This window comes from Lolium rigidum, chromosome 3 (genome assembly GCF_022539505.1).
Source record: "Lolium rigidum isolate FL_2022 chromosome 3, APGP_CSIRO_Lrig_0.1, whole genome shotgun sequence".
Taxonomy (NCBI): domain Eukaryota; kingdom Viridiplantae; phylum Streptophyta; class Magnoliopsida; order Poales; family Poaceae; genus Lolium; species Lolium rigidum.
Window position 1 is genome coordinate 249,230,700 of NC_061510.1, and position 15,939 is coordinate 249,246,638.

General features: G+C 48.1%; 2 protein-coding genes across 3 annotated transcripts; both read left to right on the forward strand.

Moving 5' to 3' along the window:
- Positions 1-4,103: 4,103 nt before the first annotated feature.
- LOC124699292 lies at positions 4,104-7,062 on the forward strand. Of its 2 annotated transcripts, none has more exons than XM_047231615.1 (8): positions 4,104-4,219; positions 5,064-5,160; positions 5,280-5,339; positions 5,617-5,679; positions 5,778-5,978; positions 6,055-6,157; positions 6,235-6,452; positions 6,664-7,062. In XM_047231615.1, exons 1-8 carry the CDS (start codon positions 4,104-4,106, stop codon positions 6,751-6,753), a joined length of 948 nt encoding a protein of 315 aa, XP_047087571.1. In that variant the 3' UTR covers positions 6,754-7,062. The 2 variants fall into 2 exon arrangements, with proteins under 2 accessions (XP_047087571.1, XP_047087572.1); XM_047231616.1 differs by having other exon boundaries at positions 5,778-5,930.
- Positions 7,063-9,241: 2,179 nt separating this feature from the next.
- LOC124699293 lies at positions 9,242-10,710 on the forward strand. The gene is made up of 5 exons (XM_047231617.1): positions 9,242-9,597; positions 9,688-9,880; positions 10,010-10,042; positions 10,151-10,348; positions 10,441-10,710. Exons 1-5 carry the CDS (start codon positions 9,242-9,244, stop codon positions 10,708-10,710), a joined length of 1,050 nt encoding a protein of 349 aa, XP_047087573.1.
- Positions 10,711-15,939: the final 5,229 nt, after the last annotated feature.

Genomic DNA, 15,939 nt, shown 5'->3' on the forward strand with positions numbered 1-15,939 from the left:
GCAAATAAATCTTATTTCATCGTAGAAAATGCTCGCTCCACTCTGGCAGTAGCTACCGCAAAAGCAATCTTAGCTTAATAAAAGTAACACCATAGGAAAGCTAGTATATGTTTCTTTCTTTCAACAACCTTGCCGCACACATCGCCAATCCCTTTAATATCCGAGAATCTTAAATCATCCCGAAAGTTTTCAAAAAATTATAAAGTTGGCAGCTAAGTTCTTCAATCTTCCTTTCACTTTGAAAATCATCAGAATAAAAACGAGCCATAGCCAAAATTCTTTGCTTGTCAAAGTTAGAGAAAGAACCAGGTGTATCCAAACAACCCAGTCCAAGAGGCAATGCAGCGTCTATCTCAGTGAAGCGGCCATTAAGATCGACTTGCAAAAGATTAATAGTAAAAGCATACATGTTACTTTTAATTTGTAGTAATTCTCATTGTCATTTGACTTGCCAGAGATTGGGGGCATGAGCGGCAGCAGGGAATGAGAATAATGGAAGGGAGAGAGGAGATGAGCAAATGGCGCATGCTTCTGTGTCAATTTTGCTAGATGGCCCAACGAAATATTTACAAAGCCAATAACCAGGATACAAACGAGCCATGCATAGCCAAAACTATGTCCTTGTCAAAGTTAGAGAAAGAACCAGCTGAATCCAAGCAGCCCATTCCAAAACGCAATGTAGCTTCTATCTCACTGAAGCGGCCATTAAGATCGACTTGCAAAAGATCAGCAACAACATACATATATAACCCTTTTTTTAGTAACTAACTCTCGTTCTCATTTGACTTGCAAGAGACTTGCAGTGACGTCAAAATGTGAAATTTATGGGGTCAATTACCTACGTGATTTCTATTTTCATGCCCCTAATTACTTAGTTCTTTTCAAGTTTTTCCAGACTGAAAGCTTCTTCTCACTTTTCTCCCCACTCTTGTTCAAAACCCTTAGAAATCCTGAAACGACACACTGCCGTCAGGTTAATGGCTTGACCGTTAGTTGCTGACGAGTGGGGCGCCAGGAAGAGTCTCTAGCGGGGTGACCTAAATGGTCCTGGTGCGTTCGAACCAGTCCGCGCGGAAAGGTGCGTGCGCATGCTCCAGCGGCGATCCAAATAGACTAATTCGTCCGGCGTGACCCATTCTCCCACCAAATTTGGGGACGCACCGCGAACAACGTCTTAGCTCAAAGCCTTCACGGACCACTGGCACCGCCGTCTTAGCTCCCACGTCGGCATTGATGCGGATGGCGCTGGAAGCTGCACTGATATTGTTGGCCAGGGCTACTTAACGGGCCCAACGGCCGTCTCCCCTCCCCACTTCCAGCACCATCTCCATTGCTAGAAAACCAACCGCCATTGCTAGAAAGCCACCAACCCCTGTGCCACCGATGAAGATGCCGAAATGGCTCAAGAAGACCGCCAACGACCATGAGGAAGGGTCTTCGTCGGGCTGTAGCCGAGTCTCTGCCTCGCTGCAACCTTGCGCGCGTGATGCATGTAAAATACATACATGAACTTTGTACTTTATTAACACATATTTCCAATATTTGCAACATATATCATGTTATTTCCATGTTTTATATTGATTTATGGGTATTTTCCAATGATCCCCTTTATTTAGGTTATAACTCTGCAGAAGAGGAAAACCTGTTTTGTGTATTTTCACTTTCAAAGACCTATATTGAGTCAAATTAAGCTAGGATTTCGGGGACATTATTTTTTCATCAAGATAAGCACCTAGATCTCACGAGAGAGGCCTGGAGGCCCAAAATAGACCAGGTGGCGTGCCCATCAGGGGGGCGCCACCCACGCTCTTTTCGCCGTCGACCGTCCAAATCATTTGATTCTTTCACGAACCGACTTCTTTTGCCCTAAAAACCCCTATACATATAAGCCCCAAATGTTTCCACTAGGAAGCACCGCAGAACACAAAATACACGAAAACAGAGGATGCAACAACGAAAATTGGAGGGGGAAACTCCGCCCGAGCCGCCGCCAGAGGGATCTTCACCTTCTCCAACGTCTTCCTCATCAACACCATGATCAAGAGGGAGTAGTCCACCTCTGGACTATGGATTTGTGGCAGTAGCTTGATCTATTTCTCTCTTGTTCTTCATAGATCTTAGTACCATATGAGCTGCCTAACATGATTATGGTCATATATGTAATTCATATGTGGTGGATCTTTATTCTTACATATTGTGATATGAGATTGGAATTTGTAATGTGTAAGATGTATAGATAGATGCATTTTATGTACCCATTCTTAAATATTGGTTCTGATCCAAGAACATGTGTGTGGAGATGTATGTGTTAGATGTAGTAGCATGGTTTTAGTGATTGGACAGTGACAACAAACTCATGATCTATTATGGCTTTGCCTTTTCTTTTTCTACTTCACTAGGTATAAAGTGCATGCATGTGCTATGATCATCACATGACAAAAGTGATGATCTTGTTTGTTCAAGGTAGCATATTTGATATTGAAACATCATGTCAAAATACTTATGGTTATAATCTGTTAATTCTTAATACAAGATTGCATGAAATTTTCCTTTTCTTGTGAAATATAAGAGAGATGTGTTGTATCATCTCTACGTTAGGACGTGATACACATATGAATGATTATCAAACACATATTGAAGTTCCATCAATATTATCTCATTGATAAATTGCTATTATCTACTACAACTTTAAAGACAGAGTAGACAAGTCAACACATGAATCCCGGTACAATTTTAATCATAAGAAATACATTTTAATTGCATTTATCCTACTTTCTATTTGCAACAATATTTTAATCCGAAAATGAAAAATATTTAGTTCACTTAATTTCACACAAAACTCAAAAACAATTATCTCTTTCCCTTAATTTGTTTAGTTTACTTTACTTGTGTTACCTCTTTTATTTACCATTACTAATACGAAACCTTGTGGTTAACAACCACACGGTGAAGTTTGAGACACAAGGCATTACTTAATTTTGCAGGATTGCTAGAAGAAGAGTAAAGGATGCGACTCTTTCCCAATTCTCCGAGAGTTCGATATAAACCCTTAAATCATCCTTGTGGAGAAAATTCTTCGCTGATACAACACTCTGCACTTAGAGTCCAAACGTCATTAGCGCGCCCGGAATTTTCCGCCGCCTCCACAGGTGGCTGATTTCGTCGGGCCGCAAGCCACGCTCGCGGCAGCGCTCCAACAACTTCCCCAGCCGCAACGCAATAGGCACTATGTGTCGTTGCATGAGTGCCAGTGCCGGTGAGCACAGGTTGACCCGTGCTGCCACCGCGACGTCTCCCTTCCCAAAGGATGGCACCTCAACAAGGGCAGGGTGCCCGTGCCGTCGGTGTCGATGGACGAGCCAGTGCTTCAGGAGGAGATGTGCCACAACATCCATCGATACGACCGCTCCTATCTGCACACTGATTTCGGGCGTGGGAGCACGATGCGCGACGTGCGATCCGCGATGTGTGGGACTTTCAGTCCGACGAGGACGGCGAGGAAGATGAACACGACGACGACGATGAGAACATGGAGGAAATAGGGTCTCCCGTTTTGGTGAAGCTGGAGGCGCTCGTCCCTGACGACTACGGCGAGGACACCGCCATCGCCCGAGCCATGGAGCAGTCCAAGGCCGAAGAGGAGGTCAAGTAGTCCTGGTCAGGCCTACAACAGGTAGTCGAGCTCACGGCCATGGCAGCAGACCACGTAGCCTTGCTACCACCGCCACCACCGCTGCACGCGCATCCCCAAACAGAGTGGGATGGCAAGATGGTGTTGCCTTCTCCTCCGCAACAGTACTTGCCACCGCCAACTCCGCCGCAGTACATGCCACATCCACCGCAACACATGTCGCCGACAATCTTTGCCTCGGAGCAGCAGAGGGCCATGGATGCCTCCGTCCTTCATCGACCTCACCGCCGATTACGAGGAATATGGCAGCGCTGGAACGAACTAAGGCTTTTTTTTTATATATATATAAATATGGCTCGTTTTGGAATGAGCACCGGAATATTGGTTCTTCTCCTCTTCTCTTTTTTTTTTTTCCGGGGGTGACTTTCCTAGTTTTTCTGATCCTTTTCTGGCTTGGCTTCGATTCTGTCAGATGGCGGTGAAGGTGGCCTTCGCGGCGGTGGCCGTGATGCTTCTGGCCACATGGCATCTAGCGGCGGCGGCTCCGCTGACTGCCCCAGCGTTCCTCTGGGCGCCGGAGAACTACGGGTACGATTGCTTGGCTTCCCCTCGTCTCTTGGTTATCCCAGCATCTAGATGGATTTCTAGTGATCGATGTGACGTCTTTAGAGTTTCACTTAGGTTAGAGATGATTAGGAACTTGTGTTTTAGCATTGTTGTGAGGATTTTGTGTCATCTCCTGATTTAATTAGCTCAATTAGGACTTAAATGCCTGAATTTGAGTTAAAATTTATCGACAAGCATGAGGGGTGTCCTTCAAGATAGGTTCACATCCATAGAGATCCTAGCAAACTATATGCTCGTTCATGATTTTTCACTGAACAAATCGATTTCTGCAACCTGGCACAAAGACGGGAAAATAAAGCATAGGCATCAGTTAGGCACTTAGGGTCAAAAGTGGCATTATTAGCACTGCAAAAGCATTAGCTTCCTTACTAGTACCTTTTTAACTGAGCCATCTGTGGCCTCTAGTGACACAAAACATCCGAGACAGAAGTTCCTTTAAATAGAACATTTTCCATGTTTCCACTGCCGATGATGGATGCTATTGCAGTTTTCCTATTCTATCTCACTGATATGGATTCAGTTACTTTACTACATAAAAATGCATCCATTAAATTTTGGTTATACAGGTTGACCTTTGGGATCAAAGCCTGTTATATGACGTGTATGAATTATGACTTTTGAACTGTTACAATCTACCAACACGATATTTTGTTTCGTGTGATTCTTTTGCTGCCAACCACGGCTAGTTGATTTTCTCATATTATGTTTTTTTGTGGAGTGCATTTCTTTTAATAAGGTTAGATTGTTACAGGCTCCCTGTCTGGGTTTACATTACATCTCATGCTACTATTTTCTGCAAATTCAGTTTGGACGAGGCTAAAGAAGCAGTGCACTATCAGACAATCTCACCAGCAAGTTTAGCAAAATCTGTACTTGATGAAGGTGGCTGGTCAAAGTTGGTTGTGAGTTTTCCTCACATATCCATATTTGCAGAACTTGAGCTCTGTCCAACTATACTCAAGTATCAATCCTTATTTCACACAGTCAAATAATTCCCAACATTGTGTTTTTTTGTCGGTAGTGTTCAAGGGAGGGCTCTCATAAGAATGTTGACATTGCTGTTGTTTTCCTCGGCTCAAAGGTATTATCTACTGGAAACTCTGTCACTTTACTGTTTGTGTTCTCATTGAAGTAATGTTGTATGAACTGAGAAATCGAAATACATTTTTCTTGATATATCAGATCAACAGATTACTCAATTCTAAGAGATCATAGAGTTTCCTTGTTCTTCATATTTTAATCTTGTGGCATTATTGTTACTGAACAATTCTCCAAAAAAAGATTTTTTTTCCAGAGCATAGTATTTTGTGAGTAAGATGCTCATTGCTTATATTGGCCCTGGTCTTATGTTCCTTTAGCTACAATCGTCGGACATGTCTAAAGATAAACAGGTTGATCCATCTTTGGCAGATACGTTAAAGGTAAGCACCGGCATTCTCGTATATTTTTTCCTTTTAGTTATCACCGAGGCATCAAAGAAAATCAAACACTGGGATATTCCCTATGCTTCTTTTACCAGGTCTCCTTTGCAAGATCAGAGTTTTCCATGGCATTCCCTTATGTTGCAATGGCAGATGATGATAAATTGGAGAGTTCACTGCTATCTGGGTTTGTTGAGAATTGTGACAGTGACTTCCAAGGAAACCACATCACATACACAGACACGTGTACAGTAAGCGGTGAATATCTGAAGAAACATCAGAACATGGATTCTATTCATGTATGTTATTGTAGTTTTCCTAAAAGAACTCCTTTATTTCTCTCTATGTTGAATATCGACAACATATACATTCCAGGACTTGGTGATGTCACGGATGGGAAGGAACCCAGGTGGAAAAACTGATCTGATTGTCTTCTGTAATGGTGGTTTCAAGGATTTAGATAATGCAAAATCGGAAGGTTAGATTAAGTGGACTAGTTTTTGTACATCCACCTTCTGGATAACTGTATTCTGACATTCTGCTATTCTACTTCAGGGGAGTTGCTTTCCGAGCTGGTTGCTGTGCTGAAAAAGTCTGGGGCTAAATATACAGTTCTTTATGCTTCCCAACCCTATGGTTTGGTGGAGAAGACTTCCAACTTGCCAATAACCAGGTATCTTGCAGAGAAGACCAACACTAGTACGGAACCTGGCCTAGGCGGATGTGATGGAGAGTGCGCAGTAAAATCAAGTCTTCTGGAGGGAGTTTTTGTTGTAAGTTGTCACCTGGACTCTGTTTTGTTACTGCTCACCCTTTCTGCTCCGGCTGTTTACTAGCAGTTTAATGATGTTATTGCTTTCACTGCAACTGCCTACTATGTTCTTGTGCCCTTTACATGTATATAATACTTGTTTGTACCTTGTCGAAGATTACTACTCCTGGTATTCCTTGTATCATTTTCTCACACTTGTCCACAATCTGCAGGGGCTAGTGATGCTCATCATCTTGATATCAGGATTCTGTTGTATGATGGGGATCGATACCCCCTCAAGGTTTGAGGCTCCCCGGGATTAGGAGTCTTGGTGTTAGGTTGCCCGTCAGATGCTAAAGCTCAAGGCAGGCTTGGGAAATACGAATAGCAGATGTTCTTTCGTCCGAAATGTGGATATAATCGCGTCGATGTATTATTAGTTTACCTTTACCGAGGCATGCCATCAAATTTTGTGTAATATCATTACATCTGGTACCTAGGACGGAAAATAGGACGGACTATAAAGATGTAGCTGAGCTGAAAACACATTCTTGCGCCAGGGTTGTGTTGTACAAAATATTTCTGTGAATAACATGGCATTTGTCCATGAATAAAATATTTGCATTTGTTTACTTATTTGATGTTTGTTTAAGCTAATGATGCCATCTCTGTTTGCATTGCGGTGGTCATGCACCTGGTTTGCATCGCTGTGGATCTGTTTTGCATAGCCAGCTTCTGCCTAAATCAAGTATTATCTGTAATCACAAGTTATTTTTCTCGTGACGGATTATATTCAGCAAGTGCAGACTGAAGCAATCGAACTAAGGGCCCTAAGATTGCGATGGCAATGGCTAGAGTGGATGGATCCGACCAAAATTTGGATTGGTTTAGGGCATCTCCAACGGGGTGACTCATCCCGCGCCCGCGCGTCCGGATGGGTCGAGCCGGACAAAATCCCGGCCCAACGCGGGGACGCACCGCAAAAGCGGACGGCTGCGGCGTCCGGAACGACGCAAACCCGGCCCAAATCTGGGCTAGGTTTGCGTGGCCGCGGATGGCACGCGCCGTCCGCTCGCGTCCGGGCGCTGGTCGCCTCGTCTCCCTTGGGCCCACCTGTCGGTGACCCGGGAGGCTATTAAATGGGGACTAGAGGCGATCTGGCCCTCCACTCCAGTCCCCACTCCACTCCCGCAGCGAAACCGCCGCCATGGCCCCGAAGCGACGGTTCACTTCCGGAGCCAACGACGACGAGGCGAGCAGCAGCCGCCGTCGTCCGCCAGCGCTGCGGCCATCCGGAGGAAACCGAGGCGGCCTCCACATCGGAGAGGCCGCCCGCGGCGGCGCGGCATTGCCGCAACCGCCGCCGCTGCTGCTCGAGCCCAAGCCCGAGTCCTCGGAGGAGGACCCCGACCTCCGCGCCGCGCTGCTCATCTCGGCGGCGGAGGAGGACGCGAAATGGCCGCACCTCCATGCGGCCATTCGCACCTCCGAGATGGAGGAAGCGGCCCGGCGAGGCGGTGGAGGAAGCCGAGGCCCGGGAGCCGTGCGCCCAGGCCCGCCAGGCGCGACGGGAGGAGGAGGAAGCGGCGCGGCGGGAGGAGGCCACGCGCCGCGCGGAGGAGCATCGGTGCGAGGAGCAGCGGCGGCAGGAGTCTCGGCGCCGCGCGGAGGAGGAGCGGCGCCAGAAGGCCAGGCGTCGCGCCTGGCAGGAGAGGGAGCAGCGCCTCAGGGAGAGGCGCTGCTCCGTGCGCCGCCGCTACCTCGGGTGGCTCCGGACCCCCACTCGGCCTGGGAGGAGGCCCTGTGGTCTCCGTGGCCGGAGTCCCCGGCGCGGTCGAGCCACAACAGTGCCTCGCCGCCCGGGGACGTCGTCCACGACGACGACGACGCCTACAGGGGCTAGGCGGCGCACCGGCGGCCACCGTGCCGCCGACCAAACCCTAATAGAGGGTTTTTAGTTTAAATTTTAAAGCCCATATAGGGGCTTCTTTTGTTAGTTATTTGCCCAAAATAGGGCTATGTACAAATTTGCCCAAAATAGGGCATATGTTTAATCAAATTTCGTTTTAATTTGCATTTTTACTTTTGTTTTGCTATTTCTCTGATTATGCGCTGCGTCCACGCGTTGGGCGCAGCGTGCGACCCAAACGGACACGCGGACGCGGGCCGCTGTCCGCGTGTCCGCTCGGCCACCCAAACGGCCCGAAACGGACGGCTCAAATCGTCCGTTTGAGTCGCGCGGTTGAAGATGCCCTTAGGAAATCCTTGCACAGAGGTGGACACAGACCTATTCTATGCCTCGTCGGTAATTGGGGTGGGCAATGGGGCAAAAAAAAAATCCTTTTTAGGATGCCCTCTGGCTAAATGGTTCATCACTACACATTAGTCCGGCCGAGAAACTTGTTTCAGTTGAGGAAAAAACAAGAAAACACAGTACACATGCATGATTGACGAAAGCGAGACGACACGCATTGATGCCTAGCTAGAGCGTGATTCACGGATGCGTGAGGACATTGCCAGCCGTGTGCCCGTGTAGAGAGAATGTGGACGAATGTAGGCGTGAGACACGACCCGGAGATGAAATAAGAGCGAGGGACCACCTCGCTGAAGTTCGTACTGAAGACACGCACCGGTGAAATTGACATTGATAGAGGTGATGGCTCGTGAAACACGTCTCGGATAGCTCTAATTCGAGAGGACTCGTATACATCCAACAGCCTATGCGTTTGGACATGTATAAATAGGCTCTTCCCTCCATCTCCATGCCATCAAACAAATTAAGACACGCACATTCACAAAAAAACACACACAATGTCGCCTCATCCTCTAGCCACCGTCCGCTCGCCTGCACCTAAGCCACCCCCACCCTCCTATTTCCAATCTACTCCAGTTAGCCAAGACACGATCCAGCAAAAGGAGCTTCTTCTCCACCTGTATGCTTACCAGCACCTCCAGGGAAGACCAAATGGTAACCAGAGAGTCATAGTGGATCCAGAGCTTCCCGGGCATTTCGGCACCCTCGCTGCCAATGACTGGAGCATATACGATGGCCCGGCTGATGGCCCCGGTGCAAATCTTGTTGCGCGTGCTCAAGGTTTGCACATTGGGGCTCAGATGGCTAAAGAAAGCTATTTCATCTGTTTTAACATGGTGTTCGTCGATCCGAGGTTCAACCTTTCTAACTTAAACTTAGCTGTGTATGCATTAACTAATACTAAACTAAAGAAATATGCCTCATCTCTGTATACTCGGAACAGGTTTATGGGCTCCAGTTTCAAGGTGATGGGGGATTTTCAAGCAAATGAAGGCGAGTGGGCAATCGTCGGCGGGACCGGAGAGTTTGCGTATGCACAAGGTGTCATCACTTACAAGAAGACCCAATTGGCAACAGGAGGAAATATGAGAGAACTTCATGTTCGTGCTTTGTGCCTTTCCTTGTCAAAACCAGCGGTGAGATCCTCCCTCGATATACATATCTGGCATGCATCGTCGCCAACTTTCGATCCCAGTTTCCAGCTTGCTTTGCTCCAAGTTTCTCGATATACTACATGACCGTGATTTTTTAATTTTTTACAACAGGAAACGCCTTGCTCTGACTCGAGCATACCGGATGTACCGGAGACACCGGATGTACCAGATGTACCAGATGTACCTGAGACACCGAAGACACCGGATGTACCGGACATACCCAACATACCTGTGCAGATCCCTGTGGTAAAGATTGGGCCATGGGGTAAAACTAGTGGGGAATTCCTCGACGTCCCAGCGATACCGCAACGTCTAGAAAGTGTGACGATTCGTCATAGTCCTCACATCGTGTCGCTTGCATTTTCTTTCACCGACCAAGCCGGTGAAAAGCATACCGTTGGTCCGTGGGGTGGCCAGGGCCTACCCCCCAATGTGTATAGTAAGGAGACGGTGAGTTGACTTCTTTTTTGCACACATGCAGTATAATTCCATTATTCCACATACCGATTGTTTGCTGATTTCTTGCATGCAATGCAATGCAGATCGAGCTTGGTCCTTCGGAGTTCGTGAAAGAAATCCGTGGGACAGTGCTGCCTGCTGGACCACTGGCCGTTCAATATACTATTGCTGCTGTAATAGCATCACTAGAAATTGACACCAATATCAGAACGTACGGGCCTTTCGGATTACGAAATGCACATCCTTTCAGTGTTCCGGTGCATGGCAACAATAGCATCATAGGTTTCTTTGCGCGCGCTGGGAAATACGTGGAGGCACTTGGGGTTTATGTCGGTCCATCCGTTTCAAACTAGTCTCCCAGTGTTTCTTACTGCAGAGATGCCTTCACTTTCCATCTCACAACAATAAGGGACACATATTTTCTGTTTCTGGTGCAATGTCTTTTCTTTAATCATGCTCTTGTGATCATCCCCTAGTTTATTGGTATGCAAAATAAGGTTATGCCCTATGTCAAAGTTTGTGAATCCATAGTTTTCTGTTATTGTACGGTGATCTGTATATATATGGAGGTACATGGAGGAGGAAGAGACTTGGAGTCTAAGATTTTTTTCCCGATAATGGACGCTTTATTACATAGAGTTTAAGCATTACACTCGACCTCTGCATAATTGGGATGCACACACCCATACCAGTCCGCAAGTTACAGCCATATAAAAGTCTAGTTCTTGAAAAGAAAAAAACATAAGAGTGAACAAAAGAAAGACTAAGACGAAGGAGGTCCGATCCGAAGATCACGCTACCATCCATGTTAGGAAAAAATATCCCTTGTCGTATCCTCCAATCGTATAGAGACCTCCATAAAGAGGCCGAGATGCTCCACACGTTGTAGAGGCAACCACAAACGGAGCGTAGCGGTGCATCGGTAGATCTCACCTGCATGAGGGAAGCATTTTTATTGTTAAAAACCTTATCATTTCTAGATAGCCAACACGACCAAATAACGGCAATCTCTCCCACACTAATAAGCAGCTTAAACCTAGGATCAACACCATTAAGCCAATTGCTAAATATATTTGAAATGCTATGTGTTGGGTATAAGGTAGAACCTGTCTGGATGGTTGACCATATAGTAGCAAATTTGCACTAGAAGAAAAGGTGTTTTATAGTCTCGTCATGATGATAAAAGACACATGTTTTGCTTTCCTACCAATTGCGTTTTACAAGGTTATCTTTGGTGATAATTACCCTTGACGAAGATACCACACAAACACCTTAGTTTTAAGCGTGATCTTTATCTTTCAAATTTTTCTTGCAAAGATTTTTACAGCAAGAAACATCTTGCCCGTATTGGAAATATAGAACCTTAGAATTGTTGTGTGTTGTATTGCCATAACCCTTTGGGGGTATATATAGAGGTACAAAGGGGAGCTAGACTTGGAAAGATGGTACCAAATCCTAGTCTATCTCGATCCTAATATACACGTATAGTCTAACATCCCCCTCAGTCGTAGCGGTAGTGAAGCGGACGCTTGCGATTGGATTCGAAGTCCTGCGCTTCCATTCTCTTCCTCTTATCCTCCTTGTCATCATCGGCGTCCCCCTTCTGGTACCTCCTCTCCCCTCCCGCAGTCACAGCGGGAGTGTCGTGGACGCAAGTGACGCCGCGGACGCTGTTGACTGGAGTTCTTGAGTTGCCGTAGACGTTTTGTTGATGTCGATGTCGGAGTAGCCGAGTGTGATGTAGCCGAGGTCGTAGTCGTCATGTGGTGTAGCCGTATTCGCCGAAGACGCAAAAAAAATACGCGTTTTTGGTCGTAGGGTTTTTGTCATAGCGCGGCGGCGGCAGCGGGTTTTTGTCATAGTGCGGCGACGGCAGCGGTTCTGCGGCGGCGGCGGGTTTTCTTGTAGAGCGGCAGCGGCAGCGGTTCTGCAGCGGTGGCGGGTTTTTGTCGTAGCGCGGCGGCGGCAGCGGTTCTGCGGCAACGGCGGGTCTTTGTCGTAGCGCGGTGGCGGCAGCGGTTCTGCGGCGGCTGCGGTGAGGATGTTATGGAGACCATGTTGATGTAGACATTGGCGATGTAGAACTCGACGTAGATCTTGGTATAGTCGTACAGCTTGACGTAGTTGTTCGGATCGGTGATGTCGGTGTAGATGGTCGGCAACGTAGACGACGTGTTGGCGCACCTGTGGAGACGCGCATGTATGCCGGCATGGGGATGCCGGTGATTATCACATAGATGTATTGATGTAGATCGGTGCAGCTGGTCGGCTCGGAAAGTCGGCAGCGTTTTGCCGCGCGCGTGGTGATGCCGGCCTTGAGCAAACCGCACGGCAGTGCGGTGCGCCGCCGCACGGATCGGATCGCGAGCCGGCTCCCGGACGTCTTCGATTTTTATCGCGTGTCGCCGCACGTAGATTGTATCAGGGCAGGTTGTGCCCGAGCTGCATGCAGGGCTCGTTGTCGTCCGTGCGTGCGACTGCTTGCCGGCTCGATCGGCCGGCCGATGCACTGCTTGTCCAAGCACACAAGCACACCACGCTCCTTCTCCACCGGATGAGAATTGGAATCTAGGGATTTATTTAGTGTCTAATTTGATCTACAAACGAATTGGATCTAGAGAAAAGTAGGAATTGGAAATTTTCCAAGATTGGATCTAATCTATGAACTCGAATTTGATCTAGGATCTAAACTAAAAACCGATCTAATCTTTGATTTTGATCGGGTGCGGCGCCCGAGGAGAGATCTCCCGGGGGCGCAATGCGGAAGTGGTGGAAGAACCTATGATTGGCGCTGTGAGGCTAATCGCTCTGATACCATGTGGAATTGCATGCACTAGCCAATTCAACCAAAAAACCGATCTGATGGAGGAGGGCTAGGCACTATAGGATTGATGCGCTCCCCAGTTTAACCAAAAGACCGATCTGATGGAAAGATGCTAGACACTATATTTATATTCAACATCCCCCCTCACGTCTAGGCTATTTTAGCCCTTAGCATGACCTCTTGGTTCTGATACCATTGGAAATATAGAACCCTAGAATTGTTGTGTGTTGTATTGCCATGACCCCATCGACAAACACAATAAAACTTAAAATCATCTTCCTTCGGTTTTTTCTTTTAATTTTACTCCCTAACAAAAAGAGCAGAATATCGCATAAGAAATTCAGAAGCCCTGGCTTATTGCCATTATTTTTTGTCTTCATATTTTATTAATTTTTAATTTGACAACATTCGACAATTTAAATTGTTGTCGATCCAGAGATATTTTCCTAAACCTTTATTTAATAAGAAAGAAAAATTGTGTTCCTCATCTTGTCCAGTGCATCGTCTTTGTTCAGAAAAGAGACAGGTAGTGTTTCACATGTTTTCTAGTGCAATGTTCAGAAAAGAGACATGCAAGGAAAATGCATCGTTGAACCGGCGGGCATTTGCTCCGGGCATATGGCAAGTTTTAATTGGCTTAAGCTTTTGCGTTTGGGACCACAGCAGCAAGCATCAGCTATCATACGGAGTATGAATACAACCGAGTGGGACCAAGAATTAAAAAACCTGCTCCCTCTCCACACCACACGAATGCCAATCTATTTTCTCCATCTGAGGGGCGACGCGGGCTCGCCGGCAGCAGCGTGAGTGGACGTGGTCTGCCGGGGCGGCGCGTGGGTGGGCCAGGCAGCGGTAGCGCGGGACTGTTTGGCCGGCGTTCAAGTCGAGCGGGCGGGGCGCGATTGAGCGGGGCAGCTGGCTACGCGCGTGGGGGTGGGCAAGGCCGCGGCTGTGGTTGACTTGCTCGTGGGCGCGCTTGAGGAGAGGCAGCATGGCCGTAGCCGGAGATGGCCGGCGTCGGGGCGGCGTGGTGATGGGCACCTGGGCGGGGCCCCTCTCCGGATGGCGGCGCAGAGCACTCAGCACATGCTGCCGCGTCACGCGTGTCCGTCCGCGCCGTAGCAGACGAGGATGGCGTGGGCGCCATCGCGGGCGCACCTGAGCATGATGCTCTTGTTGCCAATCTCCGCGATGTTGCTCCTCTGTTGCGTCCTCGAGGTCCGGGCGAGCTCGGGAGGGGGGCGGCGTTGGGGACAGGGCGTCGTCGTGCTGGCGTTGGGGACGGGGCGCCGTCGAGGTCTGGGCGAGCTCGGCACGGGGCTGGCGTCGCGGACAGGGCGGTGTCGACGTGGCATCGGGGACGGGCGTCGTCGAGCTCCGGGCGAGCTCGGGACTGGGCCGGCGTCGCGGACAGGGCGGCGTCGACATGGTGTCGGGGGCGGGCGGCGTCGACGTGGCGTCGGGGACGGGCGGCGCTGAGGATCGGCGGCGGCCAGGTCCCAGGCGCTGAGGATCGGCGGCGGCCAGGTCCCAGGCGCGGCGCGGGGAAAGGTAGGGGAGGAGATGGATTGGTGGCAGGGGAGAAGATGCGATGGGGGATGGCGGAGGACCACATATGTGATACGTATTTTACTGTGACATACGTACAGCACACTGCAGGTGGACCCCCACGTACAATTTCTGGACCAATTAGATGCTGATTTAAGCTAGGTTCATATGCCGCCGGGTTCTATTAGTCCACTCTCGACATGCAATCCCTTTGATCATATTTAATTAACGCGATGTACGTGCATATCTAGGCTAGTACCTCTGCAATGCTCGTGTCAATTTTATCTAATCAGAAGGAGTAGTAAATATGTCCATATCTTTTGACCGGTTCTAAGAAAAACTAATTTGTGTTTGAATAGAGATTTATAGCATTTATTTTTGTTTAAGTTCATAATTCTTGTGTTTATGCTCTTTGAAAGCCGAAGAAAGAAGAGAGAAAAATCAGAATACACTATCTCTTTTACTGCAGCACCGCGCTTGAAGAAATCAGGATGGGAGTAGAGTACCTGGATTAGAACAGAGTTTGGGGTGATATGTTATTGCAAGCCAGCAAATCATTACAGCTAGTTTCATCTTCAGATCTTGGTCTTCCAAATTGTACCTAGAAGATCGTGACTGAAGATGAACATCAAGAATCAAACATGAAGCAAAATTCGACTGACAAGTTTGCATATTTTGTGGGGTCAAGCAAAGTGCAAATTAAATATGGAAGTACATGCTTCGCCATCTCCTTGCATTTGCAAGAGAACTGTTCCTTCTCTCTTCCACCCGCTACCATTTGAAGACCTTGCGCTGGTGGTGTTTTTTTTTTAATTCTACTACATCATGCCGTTGTGGCCGTCCGCGAATAACCTAATGAACTAGAGCCCGAGCTATGGTGCATACTCGGCTCGCCCCGGAACAGCATTGCCCGGCCGCAGGGCATGTTCCACGAGCCACTCGCCTTGTGAGGTCTGACTCGCCTAAAACTGCGTAGACATAGCCGCGGATTCTATTGTCCAGGCGGTTGTCCGGTGGCTTGGCAGGATGGGAGGCGGCCCCAGGAGGTAAAGGTTGCCGGAGAGCGAGATGATCTCGTGCTTGGCCTCACGCCTCAGCCATGCTGGTTAAGATGCGAACCGATTGCGAGATATCATCGTAGAGGATGTCACCGGTGCCGCCCGTGCTGTTCTTGTTATTGGGACGTACACTTACTATCGTGTAGCGTTGT